This window comes from Cucumis melo, chromosome 9 (genome assembly GCF_025177605.1).
Source record: "Cucumis melo cultivar AY chromosome 9, USDA_Cmelo_AY_1.0, whole genome shotgun sequence".
Classification (NCBI taxonomy): domain Eukaryota; kingdom Viridiplantae; phylum Streptophyta; class Magnoliopsida; order Cucurbitales; family Cucurbitaceae; genus Cucumis; species Cucumis melo.
The window spans coordinates 15,017,642-15,032,276 of record NC_066865.1 but is presented as its reverse complement, the minus strand read 5'-3'; the positions used below and the strand labels follow the sequence as shown (position 1 = coordinate 15,032,276).

Here is a 14,635-nt window from a genome sequence, read left to right as displayed (position 1 = left end):
TCCAGAGGATGGCAGCCTAGCACACCTTTGATTTAGGGTTTGGATTTTGATAGTCATTTAGCACTAATTCTTTTTAGTTTAAGCTTGAAATCTTTCTCCAAGTCAACAAATAAAATTTGAAAGATTGTGAATACATGGTTTAAGCCAGAATGGGTTTGAAAGCTGGAGTATTAATTTTTTTTAAGTATTAATTTTAAAAAATAAGAAACAAAAAATAAATGAGTTAACAAACATCTCCTTAGTTATTTTAATTACCCTTCCATTTATATATTGAGATATTTAAGTACAACTTGTTTGGATTTTTTTTTTTTCTTTAGGAAGACCAATATATCACTAAATCAAATACCTACAAATGAATTCAAATTAAGCTCGGCTTTTGTTTTATGGGGAAAGTAACTAATTAGGAGAAACAATCCATATTCGATTATGTGGTTTGGAGACGACTTTTTGTTGATTACGAACAATGAAAAATTAATACCTCCATTAATTTCAACAATGAAATTGCAACTATATATTTTCCTTGTTTCGAAAATTATAAAATTAAAAATTCACAAATAATGATGAGCAACCCAATATAAAAAATAACAATCGACAAATGTTAGAAGTATCATAGTAATCATAGTTAAGCTGTAGTTGACATGTACTATTTCTTTTAAAGTTAAATATCTCTATATGCATATAGTGTACTAAAAAATGAAAAACAACTAAAAAGTGATCAAACAATATCGATATGAACTCTCTTTCCAAGCCCTAAAATATATATGAATTGATGAGATCTATCGAGTGACCCTATATTTAATTAAGTATGTGACTGAAAAAAGGGAATTGAAAAGGAAAAAAGGTAATAATGATTAAGAGGAGAAATTAAACATCTGCTTTAGTATATGCCAAATCAGACCTGCCAAAGCCGTCTCCAAATTAGAGTTTGTGACAATCCAAATGCAACTGATGATCTTCACAGTAGCTTTTCATCAACATTCAAATCAACCCCTCCTACATCCATAAATTTTATTTATGGAGCAATCACAATGAAAAACACCAATAAAAATGATATAAAGAATACAACAACTTTAATAGTTATATTAATTTAAACCTCAAACTAGTAATTGTATTTACTTAGAACCTACATTGTGTCAATTTAGACCTTAAATTTCTATAAATGTATCCCTTTAAACCCTTTATTATGTTTTACTTGAACACACTTGTAAAATTTGAAAGTTTAAATCGATACATTTATAAAAGTTTATAGTTTAAATTGATGCACACATGTGAAAGTTTAAGGTTTAAATTGATATAACTATTAGTTTAAAATTTAAATTGAATAGATCCTCTGACATTTATGGTTCAAATTGATACAATTATTTTTGTATGGATATTTAAATTGATACCGTCCAAGAGATATAAATTAATTTTTGTCTATTAATTTATTTGTCTGTTTGTTTGAAATAAACTGGAAAAAGAATGTACTAAAAATGAAAGGGAAAGAAAAGAAAACAGGAAAAAATAAATAAATTAGAAGTCCATTAATGGTTATTGTCCATATACTAACACTAATATTTTTTAAGTTATTTTTGTATAATATTTTTTAAGTTTTAAGAATATTTCTTAAATCTAACAAAATTGAAATATAAATTTACATAAATGTAACAAAATCTAAAAATATTTAACGATCAGTATAACAAAAAATAAAAATCCATGGAGTTGGTAAAATATTTTCATAATTTTGAGATTTGTTCTTGAATATTTGTGAACAATTCGTCACTTCTTTTTCTTCTTCTTCTTTGTAAATTATCCATCTTTTCTTCCAAATTTTCTTCATTTCTTCTTCTAGATTTTTTTCTTCAATTTTTCAACTATTCTTTTGTTTAAACTTCCTATTTAATCTTCATCATTTTCAGTAAGATTCTATGAATCTACTTGTCTTAATTTTCTCATGTTTGAGAATATCAAGATCGTTTAAATATCATTAATTTTGACATGATCTAAACAATTGTTTACTATTGTTAACGTGATCGTTTATCATGGTCAAAACGATCGTTTACCATGGTCAACACAATCTCGTTTAAATTTGAAGTCCTTTTTTTATCATCATTTAAAACGAACTATGTGATCGTGTAGGCATGATCTAAACGATTGCTTACCATATTTAACATGATCGTTTAGCATGGTCAACAAGATCGCTTAGTATGGTCAACACGATCATTTGATTTGAAGTTTTTAACGATCATTGACATTGGACTATACAATTGTATACCACAATTAATATGATCGTTTTTCATGATCAATATGATTGTTTGTCATGGTCTAACATGATCATTTAACATGATCGACAAGATCATTTAAATTTGAAGCATTTTTTTTCATCGTTAAAAAGAACTACACAATCGTATATCATAACATAAACGATAGTAGATCATTCGTTTAGACTGTAGTACACGATCGTTAAAAAGAATATATTACTCGCATGCGTGTGTGGCCGATTAGTCGCGTGTTGATTGAAGTATTTTTGGTATTTTCCATTTTGGACCTGTGGAATTTTTCCGTTTTTATAATTATTCTATACAGTATAAATATTTTATCGATTTGTTATGTTTTTGAAAAAAAAAACCCCAAATTTAAAACTATCTTTTATCCAACACACTAATTGTTCCATCCAAAATAAATTGAAAATATTTTTATTTTAAAGTTAAAAATATAGAATAATTTTGTGTAATTTAACTTAGATTATTTATCCGTTTGTTTGTTATAACTCTAACAAAGCTATATATTATGAAAAGTCAAAATTGGAAAATTTTCTCAATTTTCTAATTACATATTTTGTACTTTACTTCAAGAAAGGGAGTCGAAAACATTTTTTAAATAACTATATTAATTTTTTAAAAAAAAATCAACCTTTGCAAATCTTTTTCATTTTATTTTTTTATACTTTGATTTAAGAAAGGATTTTGAATACATTTATTTTAGAAAAATTGTATTTGGTTACGCTGTATGAGAATATGTTTTAGCAATATAAAAGTACCAACCTTTTCAATTTTGCAAGCAAGCTTTTAATTTTGGTTGGTATTTTCTATTTTAAATTTTTCATTATTCCAAATTGGCCCTCTTGTTATTTTCCACCATTCTTCTCTTCCTCTTTTTTTTGTTTTTTTTTTTTTTTTTTTCCTTTTAACTTTCTTGTGATCCTCACTACTTCTCTTTTTCTCATCTTCTTCTTGTTTTCTTCTCCTCCAATCTTAGCTTCTTTGATCCAACATTTCTCTTCCTCCTCTAGCGCCGTCAACGGCCTTCTTTTTGGTCGTATCTTTGTCGTTACCTCTTTATCCTTCTCTGATGATGATTCATCTTCTTCAACTGATACTCAACCATCACTACGCGTTGCCATCGTCACCGAATTTCTCTGCTCTTGTACCACCAATAGCTTTTACAACTCTCTCGAGCATATAGATTCACAATCACTTAACCTTCTTCTCGATCGACACCAGTCTGACGGTTAAGCTCAAGCTCAACCCTATTATTCTTTGCTATATAAGTTGGTTTTTCGGCCGCCAGAGGACTCAACTTCAACCTTCCATGCGTGAATACTTAGTGAGTTCCTTTTTATCTTCGATGAAGCAATTGTCGTTTCTATTAAGAATGCTGTGAATCCCACCAATCTAATTCTTAGTGTGTTCCTGCTTCTTACTTCGTCGTTGTTCTATTAAATTATTCACACACAGGAGAGTATAACGCTTTCCAATTTTAGTCTTCCCATGAGTTCTTTTGAGTCGAAATCGATTGACATTGTGAATATTGGGCCGACATTTCATGGTCACTATGGATTATTTATCCCTAATTCTCCTTTTCTCCATTTGCTTTATGAGATGAGAGCTTCTCCGACGAATGAGGATAAGAATGATGTACTTATATTATACGTATTAGTTGACTGATACACTTACTAAGTGTTTTTTATTTTTCCGAAATTATTATAGTTCATTGTAGTTATGGTTAAGCTTGCTATAATTGTTTTTCATAGTGATCAATGGGATGAGCGATAGTGCTATGTGGACTACAAAAAAAATTGTATTTTTGTTGATGGAGTGATATCATTGTTTGATTCTTTTGTGAACTTGATACGTACTATTCAAGTAAAGTTATGTATTGAACTTTATGTTTTGTTGCCTATTGGTAATAATTGTGTTATTAAGATTGTTGAAGATAATGATGTGATTTGGTTGATTTGGTTCTTGATATTGGTGAAGGATCAATCGTTTAATCAATATCCTTTAATTGCTCATTTTGTGGATAAAGTTTTGGATGTTTCAATTGGTTCTTTTTCTTCTTACATAGTTGAGGCTAATTTGGGAGGTGAATTAGCAATTTTTAGAGATGTTGATCTTATCAATATTAAGGATGAGTTGGTTTCTAAGGGAGAAGAATTTGTTTTGTAGTAAAAAAATTTTGCTAAAGTCATTACGCTTTATAGCTATCAAGACTAATTTTGAGTTTAAGACATTGAGATCTAATTCAAGATCTATTGAGTTGGGATATAATGAAGATGTGGTTGTCTTTGTTTTGTTAGAACATCAAGTTATATGTATTAGTTTTGTATCAGTTTTGTATATCAATATTGTGATGTACTTATATTTTATGTATTAGTTGGTTGATACACTTACTACATGATTTTCATTTTTAAAATTTTTATGCAATTCATTTTAGTATTATTAAGTATATGAATGATATAACTTAGTGTATCGAACATATAATGTGTATTAAAGCATACTAGTGAAGTATATTAAGTGTATCAACAGAACCTCAAATGTATCGAGTGTATTTTAATCAATCTAGCTAGTGTATCGGTAAACATAGAAAGTGTACCAACAGTACATCAAAGGTATCAAACATATGAATTAATCAAGTGTATTAAATTTGTCGAGTGTATCGATGAAGTATAAAATGTTTATTAGTAGTGTATTAAGTATATTAAACCGATCAAGAGTGTATGAACAAAACATAACAAGTGTATCGACAATACAACAAACATATTATGCTTAGTGCATCAAGTATATTTAATTGATTGAGTGTATTTGCAAAGTTTAAGAAATGTATCAAATACATATCAAGTGTATCAAACCAATTATGTGTATCGAGTATTATTTAATTTATCGAGCGTAACAACAAAGTATAACAAGTGTCTCAACAACATATCACGTGACATCACTAGAAGAAATCTAGTCTTTAATGTCGGGTGAAAAAAGTGAAAAATGGGCTTTAATGTCGTTTTTCAAAAGGCGGACGTTTAATGTCGGTTTTAAACCGACATTAAAGATCTATCTTTAAAGATCTATCTTTAATGTCGGTTTAAAACCGACATTAAACACCCTGCTTTTTTTAACTGACATTAAAGCCCATTTTTATTTTATTTTTATTTTTTAATTTTGTAAAAATTCAACTTTCTCTCTCTTACTTTACTCTTTTCTCAAACCCTCCTACACACTATTTTTCATCTTTCTCAAATTTCTTTCACCCTTCTCAATCTCATCACTTTCTTCCCTCTCTCCTTCGACAGCTGCCGCCACCACCACCAGCATACATCAGATTCTTCCATCCCTGTCGTCGTCGTCAGTTTCTTCCATCCCTTTTTGAATATGTAATGTGTTTGTTTGTGTTTCTTTTGCTTTGGATCTATTTGTCGTCCGCATCCCTAACCTCTTTTTAATGGAAAAACTGAAGTGCTCACAAACCAAGAGATTTGGGACCGATCTTGCACAAAAACCCGTTGGAACATCGCTACCTTGTCGGAACATCGCTACCTTGTCGTAAGATCAGCCCAGACGCCAGTCGGGACATCTGTACCCCTTTATCGATTTATTCTCAATCTTGTAATTTATTGAAGTCGCACGCACCGTAAGCCTTCCTCGTGGCCTGCTCCACGACCAAGAGAAAGAAGCCTAACTTTTCATTCCTCCTCAAAGGTCATGTTCATGGGCGTGTCCTAGACATTGGTGGAGTTTTCATTTTTTATCGGTATTTTCTTTTCATTTCCTTCGTTTGGAACTAACTTGAATCGTGTTTCGTTGATGTATTTGGAATAGATTTAATTCTTGTTGCTAATTGAAGTGTGGTTTCTGGGTTTTCGTTGAGGCATAACTTGATTGAAAAATGGATATTTCTGCAAGTTTTTTATACTCAGTTTATATTGAAATCCTAATTTAAAGAGACTTTTGATGTTGTAAGAATCAAATGCGTGCAAGTATATACTCTCTTAACCGTTGCCTGTTGGTCTCTTATTCTTGGCACAGATCTTTAGGCATTTAGATTCTCTTGGAGTGGAGGATCAAAAGGATGTAAAGATGGGCTATTCCATCATGTTTGTAAGCTTCAGCTAACTTGGTTGATTTACTCATTTTCATCATTCATATGCTACTTTTTTGGCCTATTTGGTATCCTCCTTCAATTGCAGAATGTGATGATGATCTGTCACTGAACTCCTTAAATTTACAGAGTTTCAATGAGAATCCTTATTTTGAAGATAGAAAGCTAGAGAAGACATATACATTCTTTGAAGATGGAGCAATTAAAATTACTTGAACAACAATCAAGTGGAAGGATGGCTCGGTAACTGTTATTTCTATCAAAACAATAATTCCAAGTGTTCATTTGATCAGATTAATGATTGTTCTTTACTATTCTATTCCTTGATTGTTCTTTACCTAAGAAGGGGAGCTTGTGGGAGAGAGAATCTAAATTCAGTTCATTGATTTTATTTTTTGATGAACACAAAATGATTTAATATATTATTTTGCCTTTTTAGAAAAAAGTCATTAGAAATTTGTTTAATACATTGAGAGCCAAAAACCAATTAGGTACCAAATGAAGAGTTATTTTTTTAACTAGAAATTGATCCTTTGAAAAATAGAATAATACCATGATAAATTTTAATGTATTGTTTTATTAAAATAATTTGTTTTATTCTTGACAGGTGCAATGATTTATTCAGTGTACCGAAAGAAAATTATTCAAAGCTACAATAAATGAATAGTCTTCTGTGCACTAGTGTAGAATAATATCATTTAAAAGTTTTTAAATCCGTGTATTCAACATAAAGTTTAATTAGATACTAAAAGGTATTTAAGGAAGAAACTTCTGATTTTCCAATACGTGTTGATGTTATGCTTCACTGTTGAGCTCTTATCCTACTACAATGATTTATTCTTTCATATCCTCAATGAATTTTCTTTGTCAAATCGAAAAGTCAAAGTTAGTAACACCGTCCTCCACTTTTCTCTTCCTTTTGTGGTATCTGGTTTAATTTAAATTTAACATATTTGCTCGCTATTGTTCATCAATATTGATGTATGCAGCTTCTTCAGTTGGTTTGGTGAAACCGATCAAAAGGATATCACTGAGCTTCATGATGAAGTAAGTCTGAACATCTTTCTGCCCCATAATAATATAAACGCTTGGCTTGTAAATGCAACAACGTTTTATCTATTAGTTTTTTTGGTTTGTACTTACGTGCTTGGTTTTTTGGCTTAAATGCAGGTAGCTGAGATAATTAAAGAGGACCTATGGCCAAATCCTTTGAAATATTTCAACAATGTAATCTCCTTCGCCTTTGTTTTATATCTCTTTACCTATTCTTTGAGCCCATTCATTTTATTTTTCAATTGTTAAATAAGCTAGTTTCTATTTTTTACATTTTTGTTTTGTTTCAAATACTTAGTTTAAATAGGATCTACCTTCCGCATTGCGCAATAAAAGTTATGTTTGGTAACCAACCCTTTACTTTATTAATTAGTAATCAAATGTGAATATTTCTACTAGCAACTAAGTCATAACATTGTTACTTAATTGAACCTTCTTGATGTCTTTTACAGGGAGCTATCACTAAACAAATGACTGCAATAGAAGAAATAGTTGCAAGTGAGTACAATTAGCCAGACCCTCATCTTTGTGACAAGATCTTGAAGTTGGTCATTTGTGAAGCGTTCTAGTTTACTATTAGTTGCAATTTTAGTTATTGCTCTCTCAATATATTCTTTTTCTTTCTTTCTTTTTTTTTTTTTCCCAAAGGATGATCAGTGTAATAATTAAACTTCATAATTTCTTTGTGTTTGGAGCAAGTTGTATATAAATGTACACATTATTAAGATTTTATTTTGTATATGTACAAGTAAAAGATTTCATTTTTAACTATTTGGTGTCATACAAAATGGACAATAATGCAAGGATTTAATAAAAATAAATTTGAAGAAACGACATTAAAGACATCGTTAATGTCGGTTTCAAAACAACATTAAAGACAGCTTTAATGTCGGTTATCCACCGACATTAAAGATGAACCGACATTAAAGGCCTTCAATAACACCTTCAAAAATGTCGGTTTATAACCGACATTGAAGGCCTTTAATGTCGGTTATAAATCGACATTAAAGATGTCTTTAATGTCGGTTATAAACCGACATTAAAGCCCAACCGACATTAAAGCCCTTTAATAACGCTCGCAAAGATGTCGGTCGCCAAGTGACATTAAAGGCCTTTAATGTCGGTTTTAAACCGACATTAAAGGCCAGATTTCTTGTAGTGCATGTGAAATGTGTATAATTCTAGATGGTAGGTTTGTAATTTTACATTTTTCAAATGTGGCCGACTGAACTTGAATTTTTCCATTTTTGCAAATCTAAAAGTTGTGTGCTATTGACCTAATTTATTAAACTAATTTTGCAATATGTTGAGGAGCTCATTTATTTTATATTTTATTTTTTTTATAACTATACTAAATCTAAACAAAAAAACAAGTTAATTACAAAAACTTCAAATTTGTCTACATTTTTTATACTTTAATTTAAGAAAACATTATTTCGTAATTTTATTGTTCTAAACTATTTTATATTTAAGTGAAAATAGAAAAAACTATTTTATATTTAAGTGAAAATAGAAAAACTATCGATAGGAGTTCAACTCAACTGAAATTTCTATATTCACGAGAACAAAATGTCTCAACCGTATTGAATAAGACATTTTAAAAAATGAAAATAGAAAAACCATAAAAATTTACGTGAACGTATTTTTAAATACAAAATTTACGGAAGTGTCATTATGAAAAAAATATATAATATTTTCACTAGATGTCGATCTAAAATACAGTTAACTGTGAGTTAAAACAATTATAATCTTCAACAATCATAATAGGAATCCAAAAATATGTTGAACGTGTTCAATAACCTACACTTCCCGACTCCAAGCTGACGGCCAAACATTCTCAAACTTTTATTGTACAAATTTTGAATACTACAATAAAATGCTTTAAATTCGTTTGTTAACATTAAGAAACATTGTCTTTTTCTCTTAAACCTTAGCTTTTTTCTTTATGTTTCAAAATTGTTTTTTTTTTTTTCCGTAATGTTTTCATCTCAAAAAAATAAATATATCATCGAACGGTTAGCCAGAATTCTAAAAAAAAGACTAAACACTATCATATTTTTGTATTGAAATTTGAACACCCTTTTAAAACGTAAAGATGGAAATACCTATGTGTAGACTTAATTTTAAAAAGTGGAAATAATAAAGATGAAAAAGTTGAAAGAGGGTAACAAACAATTCAAACTTAGAACTCAATGATTTATAACCCAAAAAAGTAACAATGGGAAGTAAAAAACTATAGAAGGTGAGCTTTTTCAGTTTGTGTAACTTTTCTTTTAGGTTATTTGATAGCAACGTCTGTGTGACAAAGAACGAAGAAAATCTTCCAGAAAAGAAGAAAGAAGAGAGAAATATACATAAAAAAGCAAAATAAAGCCAAGTTTTGTTCATACAACACCACCATTTCTTTATATGTAAAATTATATTTCATCATCTTCTTTTTCAAGATCCATACAGAATCCAAAGCAAAATGGATCTTAGAATTCTGCCCCCCCCCCCCCCCCCCCCTTTTTTTTTTATTTTCAGTTTTAATATGACATAAACACGAGGTCTATATGGCGTAAAAATCTATGTATGGTTTAGTGTGTCAGAATAGAGAATTATTTGGATTTTGCTTCACCTTTAATGAACAAAACCCATCAAACTCTTCTTATTTTTACTCTTTAAATTATAAAAGACTTTGACAGTGTGTGCTATGTGAAGTGGATATATATGACCAAATATCAAACTTGCTTAAAAGAGCTCAAACAAGTTTCAAAACATCTAAAAAGGAAAACTTCCCCACTTTATCTTATTTTTGTGAGTTTAATTATAGCGTATGACATAAGATATATAGGTAATAATTTAGAAATTAAGACGTTTTTTTTTTCCTTTTAGCTTTTAAAAAGGGGTTTTGGTTAAAAAAAATAAAAAAAATCGACAAACTATTTATACCACACAGAATAAACCACCTAGAGACAATTTATTATCCTTCATCTATCTTTGAAGTGTAAATACTTTAGAAATGTTCTATTTTCATGGTAGAAAATCAATTTTATTCTTTTCTATTTCTAATGATTTGCATTATATTATATTCAAAGATAAAAGAGAACAAAAACTATTACTTAATTTTCAAAGTTTGGTTTAAATTTTGAAAATATAAGTAAAAAAATAGATAAAAACTATATAAAAAAAACACACACACTTAGAGGTGAAATAATGAGTCTACGGTAGACTAAAAACAAAAAGCCAAATGACTATTATAGGATAGTGGAGGTGGAGGTGGGAAGACTTGGTACTTGAAAATTCTTTCTAAGACGGAGTCCAATTTATTTTTAATTAAAGATGATTGAGGCACAAAGTTGAGTTAGTAATTATATTATAAGAGGTAAGTAATTAGAAGAATTGACACAAGTAACAAGATAAGAAGTAATTGAGTTGAATAACAATCTTCTTTAATTACTGGTGAACCAAACTATGGGTGGGTTTCCACCCTCGTGGTTGTAGTTGGGGAGGCCCTAATTCTAACTTGGGAGCCAAATGCACCTTGTTATGTTAATCCATCCACAATTTTCTCTCATCTTTTATTTGTTTTTCAGAATCCTATATTTTAAGCCAAGATAAATAAAAATATTGTGGTAGTTGTTTATAAAAAACTTGAGCTCTTCTCTACCTCTTTGCCTATTATCTCTTTTCTTGTTCAATACATTTATTGTTGTCTGGGGATAGGATAAAAGTACTAGAGATGTTTCAATCTAATTGAAATACAATGATGCACAGCTGATCAATCTGCATTATGTATAGATTTGAACAAACCAATTAGCTTTTAATTGAAAGTCCGAGGCTCATGTAATGTAGTTATCACCGTATTTTGAGTGGTTTTTTTTTCTTTAATTCTGTCCTAAAATAAAAAATAAGGGTTTTTTTTTTAAATATAACAAATAATCGAAAAAAATTTACATGTAAAATACTAAAATTACCTTAGTCAACACGCGATAAATCAGCCACACGCGCACGATACTCGATTATATATGTACATTTTGATACACGATCCTGAGCATATTATGCCCTGAGATGCCCTAGGAAGGAAAGAATTCTTCCTTTTTTATTGGATCTCAGGCATACAATGGCTCGAGATGAAAGACGTAAGTGGTAGATCTACACAATTTTTTACTTTAGTGTAAACGATGGCTTTCAAATTTAAACAATCGTGTAGATCATGATACAAGATTTTGTGTCTTAGTTGCATCGAGATGTCCTAAATGAAAGAATTCTGCCTTTAGTTTACTTGATCTAAGATATAAAATGATCCTAGATACCCCAGGATAAAAGAATTCTTCCTTTAGTTATTAGATCTCGGATCTTAGTGATACCGAGATGCCTCGGGATGAAATAATTTTACCTTTTTTTTATTCAATCTCAAGCATACATTGCCCTAAGATTTTTTAAGATGAAAGACTTCTTCCTTTAGTTATTCGATCTTGGGCCTTAATTGCATCAAAGTGACTCGAAATTAATAAATCCTAAAGAAGATATAAATTACAAAGACATATAAAATTTATAAAAAAAATATCGTACGTCATGAATTTTTCTTATTTTGTTACAGGAACCCTAAATATTTTTTGGTTTGGTTAGATTTATGTCGATTAACCTAAAAATAATATGAAATTAAAAAAAAAAGAAAGAAAAAAAAAAGAAAGAAAGAAAGATAAGGCTGGTAAAAAGAAAAGGAGGGAAGGGGATAAGTTAAGTGATTAATTTACCTGGAGAAGCTGCAGGCTTGTCAGTCATCTTATGTGCCCGAAACATCTAGAACAAAAAGTTGTTTTTGTCAAAAAATAATAATAATAATAATAATTTATTTGCTATAACATATATAGAGCTCATATGAGTGTAAAATCTGCTTTTCTAAGATTATAGCTGAAAATTAAAGAGAGATTTAAGGATTCAAAATGTTAAAGGATAATTATAATTAGCATGTAGAAAGTGGTCTTAAGTAAAAAAAAAAAGTGAACGAGATTAAGGATTCAAAATGTAAAAGTATTATGATAATTTTCATTTAGAAAGTTGTGTATTATGATTATGACTGTATTTCTTTTTTCTTTATTATTTTTTTTTTCTTTACACTTTGTTTTGCATAAATTTCAAGGGTGGAGTCATATATAAATTGTCATAATTAAGGTTAAAATTATATACGTATTATTTTGGTAATCATTTGATTTAAAATTAAATATCTTCATATAATTTGTATCTTTATTAAGCAAAGAGTTGATTTTTAGTCCAATTTTATGAATATATTTTGATTTTTTTAGTTTTAAAATTTTAACTTGTTTTAAAAAAGCATTAGTAAAGAGAATAAAATAAGAATTTTAACGGTGAAGAGAGAGTTTATAGTTACAATTTTCGTAGAATAAAATAACTCTAAATGGTTGGTAAACGAGAACTTAATGTTTTAATAAAATTTTGTTAACCCAAGACAAATTGAAAAATTAATAATGGCTCTTCCTTCTTCCTTCTATATCCTACATAATTATTTGAAACAGTATTTGGAAAAACAGTAAGAAAAAATACATATATATTACAGCGATATACATGATGATGGTTGTATTATTGATTAGAAATAATGATAAAATTATATTTTTTTTCTCACTTTGTGAGTTAGGGTTTACTGTGTCAGATGAGGAGGGAGGGGCATTTATTATTTGCATTCATTCATTTGTACATTAATAATTTGAACTTAATATAAAAAAATTAAAAATTATATGAAAAAAGAAAAAAGAGAAGAAAAAAACCTGTAAATGGCTTTTGACGTGAGCCAATGTTAGATCCTTCACATCCATGAGCTCTAGAACGGATTTAGGCGTAGCTCCTTAAACAAACACAACATTACTTAATCAAATTATAAAGAATAAAGAGCAAAATATAAATAAATACAATTGAAAAAAAAATTAATTTTACTTTCATGTCCGCCAAGAAGCTCTACAGCATGAACAAACTGAGCGTGGAGGCTGCTCGTCCACCGCATTCTCGGTGCCCTCATGGATCGTCCTCTCGCCACAGCCGACAATCGATCAGAGTCCAAGTGGTAGTGGAGATACGGCGGCGGCAAAGTGAAAGTAGAGATTGAAGAAGATGAAGAGGCCCCAGAGAATGCAGGAGAAGTAAGCCTTTGTTTAGGGTAGAAAATTGAAGGGTTGGGATGAATTGGGAAGCCATTGATCGGGCAAGCATGATGATGATCAAGGGAAACCCCATTATTAATTTGATTGAGTGATTTATTAGTGTAATGATGAGTAAACAATTGGTTAGTTGATCCATTAGAGGTTTCAATAGTATTAGTAGCGAAGGTAGAATGATTAATAATACTGTTGGGTGGACTAATTTGAAGAGAAAGATCAAGAAATGGAGTTGAAGAAGAAGAAGAAGAAGAAGAAGAAGAAGAAGAAGAAGAAGAAGAAGAAGATTCAATATTTATAACCCTTTGAATATTAGGCATATTTAAATTACCCTAAACTCAAATACTGAAAATAATAATAATAACAATAAAGCAACCAATCATATACAAAAACAAAGATGCGATAGGGCAAGAAATTATTAAGAGAAGATTTTGAGTTTGGGAGAGAAAAGGGTTATAGAAGAGAGAAAGAGAGAACTAATTAAATGTAAAGAAAGAAAGTGATTTTAATTAGTCTTCTTCAGCAGAGACATGCGGAGTTATAGGGCAGAAGAAAGAGAAGAGAATAAAGAAAGGGAATAAAGGTAAAGCCAAAGATGATTTTAGTTTTTCTTTTTTTATTTTCACTTAAGACAACTATGGCAGACGAAGGGTAATAAATTGTTGGAGATCGGAATTTTCAAATAGACACTACTTTTGATTCATTGTCGGTCGCACCCGAGTATTTTAGAATGATCATGAGGTCCAGTTTAAATAATTATTTATATAGTGTAAAATAATGTACACAATAATGAACATAAAAAATGATGTTTAAATGTGTTACTCTATCCGAATAGAATCATCCCACTTATTTTATTTCAGTATATTATTTAAAGAAATGGTTAAGGCATTGGTTAACATCTTTTTGTGCGTTAAAATCCTACCTTATATATTGATAACTTCCTAACGAAATTTATGCGCGGGTGTGAATCAAGGGTAAATATCGATTACAGTAAGTTCTTCACGGACGCTTTTTCGAAGAAAAATAAGGAAATTTTGATAGAAGAAAATTTCCAATTAATTGGAGTGAAGTTGAGTACA

The 14,635-nt window shown here is 29.6% G+C and overlaps 1 protein-coding gene across 1 annotated transcript; it reads right to left on the bottom strand.

Annotated features, from left to right (window-relative positions):
• Positions 1-795: 795 nt before the first annotated feature.
• On the bottom strand, positions 796-13,795 carry LOC103501386 (transcription repressor KAN1-like). Its single transcript, XM_008464954.3, has 4 exons — positions 13,339-13,795; positions 13,173-13,249; positions 12,144-12,189; positions 796-993 (listed from the first exon to the last, which is right to left on the bottom strand). Exons 1-4 carry the CDS (start codon positions 13,418-13,420, stop codon positions 956-958), a joined length of 243 nt encoding a protein of 80 aa, XP_008463176.2. The 5' UTR covers positions 13,421-13,795; the 3' UTR covers positions 796-955.
• Positions 13,796-14,635: the final 840 nt, after the last annotated feature.